The sequence below is a fragment of the Zosterops lateralis genome (assembly GCF_965231275.1).
Source record: "Zosterops lateralis genome assembly, chromosome: 1".
Classification (NCBI taxonomy): domain Eukaryota; kingdom Metazoa; phylum Chordata; class Aves; order Passeriformes; family Zosteropidae; genus Zosterops; species Zosterops lateralis.
Window position 1 is genome coordinate 113,765,311 of NC_139762.1, and position 18,524 is coordinate 113,783,834.

At 37.9% G+C, this 18,524-nt stretch overlaps 1 protein-coding gene across 1 annotated transcript in view; it reads right to left on the reverse strand.

Moving 5' to 3' along the window:
* Nucleotides 1-607: 607 nt before the first annotated feature.
* Nucleotides 608-18,524, reverse strand: part of TMEM68 (transmembrane protein 68) — a 43,602-nt gene continuing 25,685 nt past the window's right edge. The window contains exons 10-15 of the mRNA XM_083858282.1: nucleotides 17,269-17,599; nucleotides 14,729-14,893; nucleotides 9,529-9,722; nucleotides 7,302-7,362; nucleotides 5,353-5,492; nucleotides 608-3,367 (exon numbers count right to left, since the gene is read on the reverse strand). Coding sequence (XP_083714408.1) covers nucleotides 3,263-3,367; nucleotides 5,353-5,492; nucleotides 7,302-7,362; nucleotides 9,529-9,722; nucleotides 14,729-14,893; nucleotides 17,269-17,599 — 996 coding nt within the window. The 3' untranslated portion in view covers nucleotides 608-3,262. The remainder of the gene's footprint in view (nucleotides 3,368-5,352; nucleotides 5,493-7,301; nucleotides 7,363-9,528; nucleotides 9,723-14,728; nucleotides 14,894-17,268; nucleotides 17,600-18,524) is intronic.

Consider the following 18,524-nt stretch of genomic DNA (forward strand, 5'->3'; position numbering starts at 1 on the left):
TCCAAACAGCCTAAAAATACATACCCTGCTTATGCTGCTCACATGGTGAAACATGTAATATCTTCAGTGTATCTAAAGGCTAACCAGACAATCAGTGGTTTAGTCTAACCCTGCTAAATTTCCCTTTGAATACTTCTGCTTTAGGCACAGTAAACCAAATCAGCTAAAAGGATGCTGGGTCTATAACCTTACTTGTGAGACTCTCTATCCATGTTTGCCTCTTTTTCAATAAAACAAAGGCAATCATTCACATCCCAAATATGTACAAATAAATGTTACTAGACAGTATTTATGGCCTATTTTCTGTTGCAGAACTTTTAACTACAGTGGTACTGCAGTGCTTGTAAAGGCCTTCTGCAGCACAGACTCCAATTACTAAAACTCAGACCTTACTGTTTATGTGACTTTTTTCCATTATTCCACTGTTGTCTGAATTATTTTTCCTTTCATTCCTTCTGGGGCTTTGTTCCTTCCATCCCTATTCAGCCACTGCAAGGCAAGAAGGGCATCTCAGGGATAGGAGATGCTGCTCAAAACCACTCAAGGTTCAGCAGGACAGGTCATGTATCATTCCATTTAGTTGAAACACAACACAAAACTTCAGAAGTCTGTTCCAGTTATCAATTTTATTCGAAAGGTGTCTTCTATATATTTTTAATATATAGAAATAAATATGAAAGGCCTATATAAATATGAACACTTAGAGAGTACCAATACTGCCCTTCATTTTTATACTGATCTTTCAATACTTAAAGGGACAAAATTGTAGCAAATACTGCAATTTTGTTTGTAAAAAGCCCACATACTTAATAAAATAAATCTTACAAAATCTCTGATAACAATGTCCATTCAAGTCTAAAAGAACCTTTTAGATTGAGTTCTCTTTTACATATATGCAACCTCAAGACAAAAGATGTTCAGCTGCCTTTGAGATGTTCGCAACACAGACTGATGTATATTTTTCTTAAGATGGACAGTAAAAAAGAGGTCATACTTAAGTTATACTTCAATGCAGGAATTCAGCATTATCAGTTTTGATGACATGCTGTGGTAACAGTATTTTTGAAACACAGTCCAATAAATTAAAAGGAACACAATCTTGCCTTCAAGTAAAACCCAAGTCAATTAAAAAACTTCAGAAAGGGCATTTGATTTTATATGCCATGATTCCTCCCAAAGCTTTAAAAAAATTATCACCATGTAAAATGTTTTTTGGTATAAAATAATATCATAAAGTCAATGCCTTAAGTTTTAGCTTTCATGTTTTCCAGATTCTATACTGCTTTAGTATGTGACTCTGAACTTCATAAAAAGTGTTAGCAAGTTCTCTTCACAGTTTAGTTGGACAAAACAATCCTTTTCGTCTGAGAACCAAGGACACCATTGCAGTTTCAGGGCCCAAAAAGTGTAAACAACAGCAAATTGAGGAGAGCAATCTGGGAGGATGTGACTTCATAACCTGAAGCTGTAATTGGACAATTGGCCCCAATATGTAAATGGATCAAAACTTATAAAAATGTGAAACCTCATGACTGGTTGTTCAACTTGGTCCATTTTGGGTCCAACTTGGGCAGAGCCATGGCCAGGCTCTTGTACTGCCCAAGGTGTATCCTTTGAAAGCCTTTTAATAAATACCTGATTTATTCCTTTAACTCTGTCTAGCCTCTGTTCCAGCTAGCCTCTCTAGGCATCAAAGTAAGTAAGCCTTTTGCTTCTTGTAAACCACATTTAATCGACTATTTCCCATAAAGTGATATTTTTCTAACATAGCGGATCGTCCACATGCACTTACGCAATGTCAATAATTTACACATTTAAAAGAGCATAAAGCAAACTATGTGTTTAAATGGTGAGAGGAATGACTACTATATTGAATACAACTGCTCCTTCAAATGTTGGTTATTTGTTGGGGGGTTTTTGGGGGTGTATTTTTTTCTTAAGATAGGTCAAACCCCATCAATATTGAAAGGCAACCACATTATATAGTAAAAACCTCTTTTGTCTTTTCTGAAGGAATTTGTCCTCATCCCAGAACTAAAAAATTCCCAGATGTTAATTTAAGAACTGTAGATTAAAAATCCTGGAAATCTTATTTGGACAATAAAACCATAAGCTTTAGCTAAGAAAAGATGTAACAATATAATTTGCTGTAAATGCACAAAAGCCCAATCTTGCAACTCTCTCCTGTTGATTCAACTGTTTTCACTTAAGGAAAGTAGACAGAACTTCCCTCTCCTTCATTATTTAACTGACATAAATAACTGTTAAAAGAATATATTTTAATAGTTTACCCACATACTAAATCTAAAGAGTATTTGGGAATGCCAATCCCAAGTTTTTCAAAAGAACTACTGCTTTTACAGTAACAATTTTCTCTTTCCATCAAAAACCAGGTTTTTGAGCTCATGTTACTAAACAGTACTCCCATTTCCGATGTTTGAATGCTTGCTCATTGTTTCAAAAGAGAACTTGCAGATTAACTGAGAAATAAATGAGGCAAGGCTGTACTCAAGGGAAGATATTCAATATGCCTTGGTTTGGAATAGCAGTTGTGTTGTAGGGTTCTCATTCACACCACTGGAGTGGTTTCCATAACTAACCTCCTTGGATCACTGTCAATTTTCACTACTCTGAACCCTTTCTGAACTCATCCAGCAAAACTAAACACTTTGCAATGCAGGTTTTTCAAGCATTGCTAGAGGCTCTCCAGGCCAAAAATGGTGGACTGCTTCCCAGAAGTATGACAGTAACAATCTCAGGAAAATTCTCATACACATTGTACGGCATTAACCTGGTCCACAAAACCTCCTCACACTGATCGAGGGTCAAGACAATAAGACTGCAGCTCTGCAGAGAGTTTGACATTCAGGTTAGAGATCCATCATGGTGGGGATGGGAGACAATGACAGACCAAAAGGAAGACAGACCGGGCTTGCAGTATTATTTGGAAAAAAAAAAAAAAAAAAAAAAAAAAAACCACCAGAATCAACAACCCAAGGTAGTTGGTAGACACTTCCAAGGTAGGAATGCATTTATCAAAAATTAAACGTCGTCCCATAATGAACTATTTGAAGTTTGGGTTCCTGAGCTTGATAGTGGACAGGGAAAAGGGCAAGGGCAAGTTACCTCTATCTTAAATTATACAGCCATATCATTAGGACAGTATTTAAAACCTGTTATTAGAAGAATGAATAATTTACAAGTGTGACTTTAAGAATATTACAACTAAATAGTAGTTATAGAAGTTTAAGTTCGGAAAACCTTAATCTTCTTTCTTTTGTGTTTGAAATCGTTCCATTAAAGCTCTAAATATATTTCCTGGAATTTTCTGATGTTTTTCTATGAGAGCTTGGACTGCTGCTTTTGTCTGTAGGAAAAGAGAAAAGATTTTTATCAGAAAACCTCATCTACATACTGTTCATATAATAACACAATTTCTAGGCTCTTTTTAATCTTTTCAAATACCACAGAACTATTGCAAATACTGTTCTTCCATACTTAAGCCCATGGGATGTGATTGTGGCAACACTGCCACGAACCAGACCAACAAACTAGTATCTCTTACGTCTGGCACCTGTGTCCACAAGCTGTATTAGTGATATATAAAAGTCAAATGACTACAGTGTAAATTCATGAAGAGACTTAGATGTATAAAACATGTTAAACACCTGCATGATGTACTGCAACTCAAACTCCTATCTGTGCCCAATAAGGTTTGCACCAATAACACTCCCCCAGTGGGCATCAACTTTGCTTCTACGCCTGCTCAGAAACAGCACTGGAAACACCACTGTGTCTCAGCACATTTGACTTGTACAAAGTAATGCCCTCTGGACGCAAGGCCCCTGAAGGAACCGGTCCTGTGACACATGCTCAGGCCACTTAGCATGTGACAGCAGCCTTCACTTTCACTCAAAAAACAAACAGGCCAAGGTGTGCACAGCAGTTACTCTTATTAGATAAAAGCTCTACAGGGAACATCCAGAAGCATGGCAACATGCAAAAGCTGTGGTGAGAACACACTTCCTATTCTGCCTAGAGAAGCACAGGCTAGTGAATTCCAAAGGCCAGAAACAGAAGAACAGAGAATTATTTGCCTTTGTAAACCAGTGGTCAGAAAGGGCAAAGTTTGGTAGAATGTTGTTTGTTGGTACAAGCTCCCACTGTTCATAGGAAGAAAGTGATCAACTGTTAAGTCCTTGGAGGACTTTATACATCTGGTCCTAAGTGACTCTATAGATCTAAAATTTGCATTAGGTAAAAAATTTGAGCCTTATTTTTTGCTCTGTATACTGTGCCATAGCCTGAAACATGAGATATAAAAATCACTCTAACTAAATAGGATACTAGGGAATTTGTATCCTAGGGGCCTTATCTAGCAGAATCTGAACTTAAGTCAGAAGTAAGTGAGGGTTGGCATAAGTGTAAGATGCCAATGCACGTTTGAAAGTAATTTCAACACATTCTCTGCTGAAAGCCAGCAGTTCTGTAGTCCTGTCAGAGTGACCCCACAAAAGAAACAATCAGTTTTCCATAACCATAGCCTACGATATTGCAGACAAACATCTTAAGAGTCTTTTTGCATAATCATAGGGTAAACAGACAAAGAGACAACTGAACTGACACCTGCGTGGTCAAGAAAAGTCTCTCTCTCAAGTGAAGTTTTCAGAATATTATAAGTGACCATCTGCAGAGTCTTCAAAAATACCTGTTTCAGCCCACTCCATCTCACTGCTCCACCACTGAACTGGTTTATGTCTTTGCACTGTGAAATCTATTAATAAACTGAATGAACATGAGAACTTGAAAATCCTTTCTGTAAAGCATCTAAATCTGAATTACAGGAACATTTAGAAGTTAAATTGCTGTGTTAGAAGCTGGACAAAATAGAAACACACTAAAAAAAGCAGTGAAATTATTTACCTTTTTCTTTTATTGTATGTAATTCTAATAGTTTGTGAACATAGATTTGCTATGTTTGAAAGGCTTCCTTAGTATCTTTCCAAAAACACCAGGAAGCAGAATGCTTCCTCTTAGGTGAAGTGCTTCTCTCTAACAACTGAGAGCTGTCTGATCTGATCAAACTTCTTCAGTCTTTACAGCAAGTTGTTTCTCAAAGCAAATATAGGGTGCAATTAACTTTAAAAGACCTAGAAAATCTGCAAGTTGTACTAATAAAAAGACAGTATTTAAGAATGACATTCAGAGTTAGGCAAGTACAAAACTTACCACGATTCCACCACCAACTTCTCTAACTGGCTCCTAGACAGAAATCACTTGACAAGACTACTGGAGTAGTTTTTATCAGAACATTCAGTATTTTAAAGGTACATATATAGATACTTATCTTACCTTTGCAGCTAATTCCTCAGCAGTCACGTTTGGTTCATATGGAATGGGTTCTCCAATAAATGTACGTAGCTTGACAGGAAAGCCCCCGTACAGAGGAACTACTGGCAATCTAATACGCTCATATAGTGACCTAAATATTTCTAATGTGAAAAAATGTAGTGGAAAGCAGTGGGAAAAAAGGTGGGGAAGGGAGAAGGGGAGTGAAGGAGGGTAAAGGAGGGAAGAGAGAAAAAGAGAGAGAGAGAAAAAGAGAGAGAGAGACTGGAATTATTCTGTAAAGCTTTTTATTCCCACTGTGTCTTAACATTTAAACTGGCTTGCAAAGTAATCTAGCCCCCAACCCAGACTCTTAAACAATGTGTCATCTCAAATGCTATCCTACCTTGACTTTCATTTTCTAAAAGCTGCATTAATGCTTATATCAGACTTATTTCTACCCTAACTTGGTGTGAAATCTCTCCTCCAAAGAGTAGCTGAAACGAGAACAAAGGAGAGAAATTCAATAGCTGCCTCTCTGAAGAGGAAGAGAATGTTAAACAATACAGGTTACAGGTTCAGCTCATTTGACAGGTTAGCATTAGAAATTAGTAACTAGTATTGGAAAACTGCATGTTCAGCCCCGCTGAGGTCTACAGGATCAGAAATAACCTTATGTGCCTAGAAGTCAGTCGTGCTAACATGCTGAATCGCTCTTTCAGCTCACACACTGGTTGCAGTTAAACAATATAAAAAGAGAGAAAAAACAGGTATTTCAATCTGCTCTAAGACGACACATTCTTCTCCACACAGCACCTTCTAAGTATTTATCCCAAATGAACCCAGAAGAGATTCTTTGAAAAATGTGTAGTAATATTACCTTTCTCAATTTCAGACAAGAAACTCTCATTAACTGGGGTGCTGGCCTAACAAAATTCTTACTGATCAAGATGTGGAGTTTTCTGTAGACAACTGATAAAAACAAAGACAAAACTACTGCAACTGGAGTAACACCTTCAGTGATCAAAAAGTTGCACTCCTACAGCAACTCTGCTGTAGAATGCAAATAGCATAAATCATTTTGGCTTCAATTTCCTCTGTTTGGGATTCTCCCCAACACAGCAACAATTAATTGCTGTTTATTTTTGTACAACATGACAAATGTGTGAATTATTCCAGCTTCTGCATCTGATGCCTTGGCTTTCTCCATGCAATATACAGCTCTTTAATTGAGGGGGAGAGAAACAGAACTGTGCTGCCCTGCAGCCCTCTGGTGAAGGTGATGATGAGGCATTTGAGGCAGAATAGGTGGTGTGGAGACTTGTTCAGGCTCCTTTGCTAGATAGTAACTAAGAGAGTATAAAAAAGAGGGAGTTTAAGACTAGCAAATGAGCAGAGATGTGGGCATCTAATCATCCCAGACCCCTCAGACAAAGACCCATCTATTCATGTTCTGGGTGCAAGTTCCATAGAGATAAGGAAGGAAAGCTGCCAAATGCAAGGTTTTGTGAGGAACCACAAGAACAGTTCTGTGCAGAGCAGAAAAGCAACTACAGATTAAATGTAGTTCAAACCACTCAAACTTTAAGTACAGGTAGAGGTGTAAGCAGAGAGCTTTAGGAGAACAGCAGTTACGTGTCAGTTGCAAACCTGTTTGCTTTGCTTAACAGACAGCAGAAAACCTAGGGCTGGCCTAGCAGATATAAGCAGAGAAAAAAGTGCTTTAAATCTTCCTGCCTTTTTCTGGCTCCTTTTTTATTTTTCCTTCTACTGTTTTTGTAAAAAAACACTGTTATGTGGAAAAAACTTATATAATGCTGATATTAAATCCTAAAAACACCTCTGAACTCTACCAGAGACCAAAAATCAAGAAACAAGCTGTGTTAAATCTCAGACTTATGAGGATTATTTCTACAGAGATAGGCTAAACACATACGGAAAAATAAACTACAGAAAAATAGAAAATATCTTACTTATTCCTCCTAATGTCCTAAAGCCTTCTCGAACATTTTGTGTAAACATAGGAATGATGGGCTAGGAGGGAAAAAAAAAAATTAAGAATTTAAGGAAGATAGCACTATCTAAAAAACTTCTACCTCACTTAAACTCAACAGGAAAATTAATTTTAGAAGTGTTTATCAGACAATGATACATAGAGAGCAAAACAAGTATTCTGAAGTTCTTCTGTGACCTTCTGCCATGAGGTTTCAAACTGGAGAATACCACAAGATTTCAGTGAGTCACTGTTTCAGTAAGTCTATTTTCTTAAAACAGTCTGGAATTTCAGAACCTGTGTAGCATTTAGGCGTCCCTCCTCTACCAAGTAGTATTTGTATAGTTGTGACTTAAGTGTTTAAACCTCTTTCCTAATTTGTAGTTATGCTCAAAGGGAAGGATTCACAGGATTGGGAGACTAAACTTGTTTGATTCCTCTCTGCTATGCTGATGGTATTGCTTCACACTTGATGCGTCATACTCAATACATGTCCATGACTTACTTCTGCTGATGAGTACTTGGAATGGTGTTGAATATTTCAAGTTTTTATTGCTGTTTTTAAAACTGCAAACAGCTGGCAAGATTTACAAGAACTGTGAGGGGGTCGGCTACTATAAAAAGCTTTTCAGTATCATTTTATAGTATGTGCCCACTGTACACAGCATTGTCAGAAATACAGAATTCTTCATGGGATTTTCATGAACTCAAATTCTTTTAAACTTTTTAAAGACAAGCATGGAGACGAGCTAGCACATGTAACTTTTCAGACATGCATCAAATTGAGGTTTTTTTGAGAGGAAAAAAAAGTCTTTAAATAATTACAGAGAATAAAAAGAAGTGCAGTTGCCTAAACTCAATGCATACAAATATCTTTATTCTAGAATAATCTTATCTGGAAGATCTTACTCTTGACATAGAGGTCGAAATTTTTGTTTATATGACAGAAATTCTAGCAAAAAAAAATGCAGAAATAAGACAACTTCAACAAGTTGAAGGTCCTGTTTTAGACACATTTTTTCTGATGTTTCAGACACGTTCTTCTTTCCATGAGGAGTTCTGCTTATGATTCAAGGTGACTTAAAAGTTCATCTTTAATCTAAATAAAGATGTTTATCCCACTTTCAGCCTGCGTCTGACACTTTCTATTTTACTGTGTCTCTCAGGGTTTTTTTTAGGGGGGTGAAGACCCTTGTGAGTGCATAAAGGGAACAAAAAACACATCCAATAAAGTAAATGCAACTAGTACAGTCAGTCTTAGTTGAATCTCATGTATGGCCTTTCACATGCTATTACAACACATTAGTAAAATCTAAACCTGTTGAAAATACCTGTTTAAACAGTGTTATTTTCCTCGAGAGAAAAGTGATGCACACTTGGGTCTTATAAGTGTTCTATTTCTGTATAAAATCCAGAAATTTAACCAGCCTGTCGTTGACAGTAACTAAAGATAAAACTCCTGGTGTGAGATTTGCTTTTAAATTAGGTATATGCAGACTTATGGACATATGCACACATCTTCCAAGTACACATCTAGAACGAGAGGGACTCTGAAATGATTACTAAAATAGCTACAATTCAAATGTATCACACAACACACACTGTTGTGCCTTAACAGTTGGTCTTCTATGAATAAATATCTGCCTGCTGACCAAGCCCCAGTGCTGGGACTTTGTTCACGCCAGTGAGCAGCCCTGGACATCCCTCACTACCATAAAATGCCAACACAGGACAAAGTGGAAGTGAGTCTATACCCTGGTGGGTCACACCACACTTGACAGAAGAAACAGAAACATTGCTGGACTCCATCATCCCAATGGTCTCTCCCAGCTCATCATATTTCATGGCTCTGATATGTAAGGTTGTTTCCCAACCATGCTGGTTATGAAGGGCTAAGCCATCACAATACTAACCAGGTATGTGTGTAAAACAGCACATGCTTTTAAGGAGAAACCATCCTGTATTTCATCCCCTGTTCTTTCAAGCTCTGTATTTCCAAACCACTATTCTTAGCTGACTCTAAAGCCTTCTTATCTATCAAAAGCAACAAAAAGAGTCTTGAAATGTAGGTGTTAGAGCAAGCAGACCAAACTCATGACAGACAGAAATCTAACATCAAATATATGATAATCAAAACAGCTTTCTCTGAAAGAAAGTACTAATAGCTTAGCTTTCTTTACTTCTCTTCCATGACGTGGCATACTTACCACTTTTGCATCAATGGCCACCTGGGCAAAGCCCTTCCTATCACTCCACAAGATAGTATACATCTCATCACTGAAGAGCGCTTCCCGAACTCCGCCCGGGGCAATGGCTAACAGATGGCCATTCTGCAGAGTCCTGACACACGCTTCTTTTGGTCCGTGTAAAACTCCAAGTACCTCAATCAGTATTCTAAAACCTGTCGGGTAAGACAATATCAATTCAGAAAATGTTAATTCATACTACTATTGAGTACAGATTTCCAGCACAGAACACTATGGCTAAAATTTAATTGTCTAACAAGCTGTGCCCCAAGTCCCCAAGAGGGACTGAAGATTAGAGATTCTGGTCTGCAAAGCTGAAGATTTAGGGGTTTCAGTGGCTTTTTATCATAGTAAAGTCAGGTGTTATCCCACATCCAGGATTAAACTGAAAAGAACTGTCAAGCACTCTGGTATCTTTCCCATGTCCCATCGAAGGAGTCATTTGACTCAAGGGCACTGGCTCCTTGCTCAAGCTCTACTGTTCAAACATAGCATAGTCCAAATGAGAGAGCAACAAGAAGCAATACCAGGAAATTGTTGTGGTTCTGTTTTGTGAACTTTGGCAAAGAACAGTAGTGCACAAGAAGGAGAATGACAGAGAAAATGCATTATTCTCTGCATTATGGATCACTGCAGCAACTGACTCTGGTTCAGTCTGTGAGTACCTGGATGGTATTTCATATAGAGAGGCAGCTGGTAAGCCTCAATTGGGTACACTCACCCTCTGTTACTATTGTAACTAAAGCTTTTGACCTAAGGTTACATCAACTCCTCATATCACTTGAATTTGACATGTCATTCAGGCTGTACTCTTCAAGAAACAGCAGAACATCAAAAATTTGCTACAAGCATCACAAGGAACATATCTGATCAATTTAGACAACTAGCCTATCGTTAAAGGACACGACTACCACAGGCCTCTGTTTGCAGGAAATAAGTCCTGTTCAGTTGGTTCAATAGATTTTAAATTTATACAGTATTTATGAGTAGTGCAAACCAAAATGGCAACTTTGGATGACTAGGCAGCAAGGGAAAAATTACTTTTCTTTCTTGAAGTTTCCCACTGAAGCAAACAACCTTATCAACCATGGACAAGGCCAAAGAACTGATGTAGTGGAGTTTGCCTCCTAATAACAAATGAATGGCTGTGACTATAAACACACATTTGTTACATACACACACATGCTAAAGGAGAGCCTGAACAAAGTTAAGAAGACAGAGGTCTGTCTTCTCTTACAGCTTGCATAAACAAAGGGCCTTGGAAGAAAAGCATAAGGCAACACCTCATTAGTTTATTCTTCAGCTCTGATCTCCAGCTAGTCTTTGTATCTGGTGTGAGTATAATTACTCCTAACTCATCTCTATACCCAATCACGATCTGTCTGTACACATGGCCACAGAAGACAAGCTGCATTACACCTGTCACATCTTTTGCTGTACCTGCCTCACACACTGCTGATGACACTCAGTCTTCATCTAGTAGCATTTGCATGGAGGAACACCTGAAATAGAGTTTACCTAATTGAAAATCATTTCTTTCAGCTGCTTTTTTGGTGGGATTTTCAATAGCTGATTTTTACAATGCGTGACATTCCCAAACCAATTAAAGCTCTCTGGAATGTACCTGGTGGTAAAAAGCTGCCTGTCTCTCAGTCCTTTATGTCAGCGAGCTCAGAAGACAGACAAAAAAAGTCATGAAAAGGGTTGAGATGAGCAGGAAGAGACTCCAAAGAAGCGAAGACTGTGACAACATTGTTTCTGCATTGGATACACTGGAAAAGGGGTGAGGGGGAGGGTGTGTGTAATGAAGCAACACCATGAGTCTGTCCAGTTCATATATCAGTAAAAAAAGAAGAGAATATTGACAGAATACAGACAAAAAAAATGTACTGCAGAATAGTTGTCCAGGGAGGTTTCAAGTCCTCACAAAAGTTCTCAACTGTACTTCCTCCCTTGATTTTTAGTATGAGATTTACATTCTGAGCTGTACTTCACAGCCTTGCTAGCAGATCATACATTACTATTGATATATACACCAAGAAGTTCAAACTTAATTTTATTCCACTGTTCAACCTGAACCCTGCCTTTTGCCCTAATATACTCTTCTCCTATTTTCCACAAGACTGTGGTGGCAGAAATGTTTGAGACTACCCAGTAATGCATGTAACACCACTCTCAACTTGTGCACTATGTGCATTTTTCTATCTTGGCCCCAGTGACTGTAACATTAGGGCTGTCAGGGTAGCAGGATGGCAAGGTTGTCATCATTTTCCTATGCCTGACATTCAGGACCTCAAACAGAGAGGAACCATTAAGACCATTGAATCCACCCTTTCATAATTGTAGATAATCACACATATATAACTGCAGAGCATCTAGTCCACAAGATGCTTTGCAATACCTTCTGCATGTAACAGACAAAGCTCCTTTCCTCAGGAACATTACAGGAAAGGGACTGTCTTAGTTACATAAAGTAACAGGCAATCTTTTCAAGAGGGCTCCCAGATGACTTTAGGAAGCAAAAATGGCCCATGCTATAGCAGTGGGCAATGGAGAAGAACCCAAGTGAAATCTCAGTCCTCTCTGAATGCTTTGGGAAAAGGCTTTCTCCTAAACTTAGAGAAGTCAATGTATTTCTGAGCACTACACAGCTAAGAGTCTAAAGGAACCAGAAAGCTGGAATATTTGGGGGTTTTTTTCACTAGAGGTGGCAAACAACTAGTTATAAAAGCAGAAGAAAAAAGAATTCACATTACTGTATTACATATCCTTCTCCAAAATGCAAGAAAAGCATCCTTAATACTGACACAATTCTGACGCATCCATGTGTGTCTAACACACTCCCCAAATGCACTCCCCTTCCCATTTCCCCTTCATTGAGCATAAAAATTTTTGGTTAAAATGTCTTCTGAAAAGGCATCCAATTTAATCTGAATACTTAATCAAGATCAGACAGCCTTAGTATTAGGATAAAATTATGCAGTCTTTCTGGTTTGATTCACAAGAGAAGCAGCATCTACCTGAGTTGCCAGGCATAGATTACTGTGCTCATTTTGAAACAATCCACATTTTATGGGCTCTTTGGACTTGTCCCTCTGAACAGCCTTAATTCCTTCACAGAAACAGAGAATTATGTAGATTCTGGAAGTTCTGGAGGTCATCTAGTCCAGCCTCCCACTCAAACTAGATCAGGCTATTCAGAGCCTCACCCAGCAGTTTTGAAAGTCTGCAGGGATGGAGATTCCCAACTTGCCTAAGCAATCTGTTTAGGTGTCTGATCCCTCTCATGGTAAAATACCTTTCCACATGCCTAATCAAAATTACCTGTGTTGCAACTTGCCTCTTACTTCTCAATCTATCACTGTGCACCTGCAAGAGGAGTCTGACTCCCTCTTCTCCCCACCTTCCCACTTGAAGACAGCAATAGCATCTTTCCCCACCCTTATCTGGTAAAGACCAAACATATACAGTTCTCTCAACCTCTCTTTGTACACTGTGTGCTCCAGACCAAAACTGGACACTATATCCCAGCATGTGCTTGTACAGATGCCCTGCCAAGGGAAAACACCTCTCCACTCAAGCCAGTGGCTACATTCATGCTAAGAAAAGCTCACCATGCAGTTCATCTTCTTTGCTATAAGGGCATCCAGCTAACTCACATTCAACTTGTCTACTAGAATCCTAAGACCTTTCCTGCAAAGCCTCCTTTTATCCAGAATACTGTTGCACAGAATTGCTCCATCCCAGATGCTCAGCTCCTCATTTGCTTTTGCTGAAATTCATATTTCTGCCAGTTGAATTCTATGAAGTCACTCTGGGAACAAACTTTAATGTCCAGTACACCAATAGCTCCTCCAGCTTAGTATCATCAGTGATTTTCCTGTGCAGCTCCAGCCCTTCATCCAGGGGTGCTACAAAAAGACTAGGCAGCAGTGGCCTCAGTATCAATCCCTGAGGAATGCCTGTAGATGTTAATTAGATATTGAACTGCTGAAACCAGTTCTTCAAGATCAGTCACTCAGCAAGATATTTCTGCAATGCTACTAAACAGTATTTGGGGGATTCACAAGTATACTCACACTTCGAGCCTTATTTTAAAGCAGAAAAAGAAAAGGAGTAAAACATAATGTCCTATTTGATAAACAACTGCGCCTATATAGATACAATATGGAGACACAGCTGCACCATGAAGTAGGTTAAATTAGTCATCTGTATGCAAAAGATTTGATAATCACCAACAAATGAATCTGTTGCCAAAGCAGTTGTAGAGACAAAGTGATACTGTGATCAGTATGAAAACATTTTTTTCAGGGACTAAGGCTGAATAAATCTATACCAACAAAAAGACAGCTTTCTAATAAGAGTTGGTTCCACTAAAAGCAGCAGTACACTTCAGAATGTTCCTTTAATTCATTTTGTGAATTGACAGGCCTTTAATCACAAACCAAACTTGGGAAAGAAAGTAGGTACTACTGTATTTCACACAGACAAAAAAAAAAAAAAAAACAACCCCTCACATAATTAATTTCACCAATTGGCAGAGCATTTCACTAGGCTGTCCAGCCAAAATCTTGCCCTAAACATGTTTTTCATTTTCTACCTTCTTCACCTCATGTTTCACACAAACATGTTGAACCCTTCTCTAGCTTTCCTCCAAAACAGATTCTACTTGAAACACTCTTCCTGGGGACAGGTTCCACTTTTCATCATCCTCAACTGGGTAAGAGTTGGGTGGGATAAGAAAATGTATTGTCTCTCCAGACTAGTATTCTTAACTTATAAGGCATTTGTTCCAAACACTTAAATTCTTAATCTGTTCACACCACTCATTCTGCCTGTATTAATGAAAAATAAACATCTTATTGACATTGTTGCTAATGATTCATACAGGGAACACTGCTTCTCTTACGATCTCCTCCTCTTTGTTTCTAAACACTCTGGAATCATTGGAAGGTGTTGCCCAAACAGGACTGTGTCCCATCCTTGCATGGGCCAGTCTCATTTTTGTTTGTAAAGAACATGTCCTATTTCAAAACTTTCACTAAATGTGCCTGAATGTCTGTTCTGAAAGCTGTGTCCCTGCAACATGACTTTTTATTAATTACAATTACAATTGCAAATAAGAATTTCAAAACTGCTTGTTTATAATGAAGTATGTTACCTGGTAATCTAAAGACAAAATGATCAGCTACTACTCTGCAGCGCCTCTTCTTCACTAAATGAAGTCTAGCTGAGAAATAAATATAGTCAACTGGAGTAGCTCCATGATAAAACACAACAAGTCCTGGTCCTTCAGGAATGTTTTCGATACCATGAAGCTCATAACCTGTTAGGAGTTAAAAACATAACAGACGTTAAATTTTTATACAATTCTACCCCAAAGAAACTAACTTGCAGCAAGCTGGCAAACTGAAACCAACATGGATTGAGAAGTGGTAAGAACAAAGTGACCGATTATAAATCAAGAGGTAACTTGCAGCATCTACAGGAAATATTAGTTGCTTCACAGAGAATATAAGTTTCATTTAAGGCACCACACTTTGAGAAAGAGCAAAAAAACCCCAACATTAAAACAAAACACCCAGTCTCACTATCTCAAACTGTATAATTTATCCTACTTTTTTCAGTTCACTGTTTCCAAGGCTGGAAAGTCCTCTAAATCAATCATTCAAGAGAAATCAAAATACAGCTTGGAGTGGTGAAACAACTATTTCAAGCTATTATTAACCTTTCAAAGTTCATTGCCACTAGTGACTGTTTTAAAAGACTTGACATGACAGCACTCATTTTTATGTCTCCTTTTACTCCAGGATATGAAGCTTGTCTTCACTACTTCTCTCCAAGTCATACCTGTTCCAGCTTTCCATCACTATATACTAAAAGCTAGTTGGGACTGTATCTGCCTAGCTGAAAAATACATAAACACACATAAGCTTCTTCCTGATCTCACATTTCTATTCAAGTTACAGTGCAGAATATATTTCATTAACACAAAATGCCAAAATGAATGAGTATAGAACATACTCAGTTAACACCCAGTAGTCCCGTTACAGTATCTTTTTTTAAATAAAATAAGCGAAAAGAAAAACTACAAAAAAAACCCTCAACCAAATCCTGTCACTTCTTACAAACTTAATCAGGTCTACAATTCCTATTCCATTAATTCAATTCTGAAGGTACTCTGGGATTTTCTCCCTCTATTTAACTTTGTACACCTGTGGAGCTGCAACACATTGCAAGTGTATCATCTGTCCAACCCAAGGGACCACTAACTGCACTCCATGCCAGCCAACACACATGGCATTGGCATAAGACATGTAAAGTTACAGGTATCAATCACCAGGTTTGAGGGTTGGTTTGGGGCTTTTTGGTTGTGGGGTTGGTTTTTCCCTTTTTTTTTTTTTTTAATTCAGTTAGATTTCAGGATTGAAAGAGCTTCTTATGATATCCTGATGAATTAAGTGGGGGAAAAATAACTGGAAAACATTTTATTCTTTAGCAAGACAAGTGTATAGATAAGAGAGAAGCAGCTGGCAGGGCAGAAAAAAGTCACAGCTGACTATGAGGGATCAGATAAGAATCTTCTTGCACGAATAAAATGTCAGACCTTATAAAAAGAAAAAGTTACTAAGGATTAAAAGAGTCAAGGCCTTAAAAATAATTTTCTTGTGAAAAAAAAAGTAAATAGCTTTTTATTGTGAAGTGAGCACTTTAAGGTCTTTGATGTAGCTGTTGATTTTGATGTAGTGTACTTCCCTAGATTTGAAAGTTACATCTTAGTCTTACAAAGCCTATCTGATACAGCTGCTGCACCATCTGGTTATCAATGCCTTCAAAACCCGCTTCCCTTTGACTAGAGAACAAATAGAGATGATTTTCAAGAAGGATTTATTCTATATGGAAATTGCTCTTAAGTATCTCTTTCTCCTTTAGCTGCAGCTAGACTGAATGGCTCTGAAAGAGACTTATGATTTCCTTAGAGAGAAAAGCCAAATCATTTATTAAGTCTGTATTTATAAAGAAATAATAGCAGAAGGACAAAGAACAGGGCCCTTAGTTTTGACATTCTAGTAGAGAAAGTAGTAGTCCAAAATACAAAGACAAATTAAAAAGTAGAGTTCTGTAACAGCGTCAGGCCCTGAAGTTAATTTCAAGAAGCAACTAACTGCTCCTTTTAGCCATCATTTGGCATTTTATGTAAGACTGGTTCTGCGCAATTAAATAACACTAATGTGCTGGCTGACACACCAGCTATCAGGGAACTGGCATTTAACTTCCAGTCTTCATATACTGACCTTGAAACAATACAGTTAATTGATCTAGTTTTTTAACACAACACACATTTCAGGTCTTCTTCAAATGAGAAAATCCAGGAATTGTCATAAAAAGTAAAAAATGGGAAAAAAAGCAATTTAAAAGAATTGTGCATATATTTAACCAGAACAGAGATCTCATTTTATAGCAGCAAAGGGATAAATGCATAAGACAAAAGACTTACATTCAAAAAAGTCTCAATGCCTTTTTTTTTTTTGTCTCAAGCACCACTGACAGTGGCTCATAAGACAGAAAAAAAAAACCCCTGGCCTGAATTGGCATCCACCAGCAGCAACGATCAGCAATGATGATATATTGATAACCTTGAAAGCTAAATGAGGAGTAAGAGCTCCAGAAGCTTTTAATGAAAGGTCAGATCTCACTCACCATGCCATAATCTTCCATGCACATCCCAAAGGGTCGCCAACACTTCTCTCCCAGCTATCCAGGGATCATGGGAATAAGCTTCCTTTATTTCATTCTTCCTTTTATAAATATGAAGCCAGAGAATGGAAACATAGAAGAGAATGACAATAACTCCTGGAAGTACAAAGACTACGACAAGTGGAAAAAGCAACCATAAAATGTAGAACGCATAACTCAGATAATCTCCAATATCTTCCACACCAGTCCATTCTTCCAGAACGTAAGTCAGGCAAGTTAAGTAGGACATAGATGTCAGTCCTGCAGTACAGGATTCATTTCCAGCTGTCATCTCCTGTTTAAATTAAAATTTTAGAAAAATACGTTAATAAATCTTCCAAAAAGATATATCTGCCTATACTGTTTAACCATATAATAAACCTCTCTGATGCATTTTATTTATATACCATCTACCCACATACCAGCAGCATCTATTAGAAACATAACAGATCACACAGCAAAACTTTTACTTGATCTTTACAGCCCTTTTCTTTTGTGTACTGAAAATGCCGACAATTTGAATGGAGAAAGATGGTGCAGTTGCTTAATTTCAGGTTAGAATTTTATCTCATTGAAAACTGCTCAACTTGCACAGATCCAGAACATTTATACTGTTACCAATACCAACTAATACTGAATTTTTGAATTTCAGAAAGTTGTATAGATTAGTCTAATTTATTGTTACAATAAAATAAAACCTTCTCTGAAGCACTAACTACAACAGGAAACAGCACAATCTCAAATGCAGTGCTTTAAGGAAAACCTGCTGAACACTTCCACTCACTACAACCATAGGATGACTCAGGAAGAAGACTCTCAAATTATAAAGTCTCAGCCCTGGAAAGCCCTTTATTTGTACCCAGAAATTTACTGATAGCAAAATGTCAAGGCCCAGAGCACAACACTGAGAGGCAGCAGAAAGGACAAGGAAAAAAAGATCACAAAAAGATCACTCCATAGAGTTTTAACTACTCTAACTTTACTATGTCTACGTATAAGAACCTCTCCATCCCAATGCCACCTCCTAAAAAGTTCTGCCCACAGAAGTCAAGTTGCAATATCAGGCTTACTATAACTCTGGAGCAACACCTTTTTTTCCTTAGCTTTGTACAATTTAGGGGACAACTTGCTATTCACTTCACCTTACAAACACAGGACAGCCTGAATGCTTGGCTATTTTAGCTACAGTCATTGAACAGCAAACCTAGTACCTCTGTGTA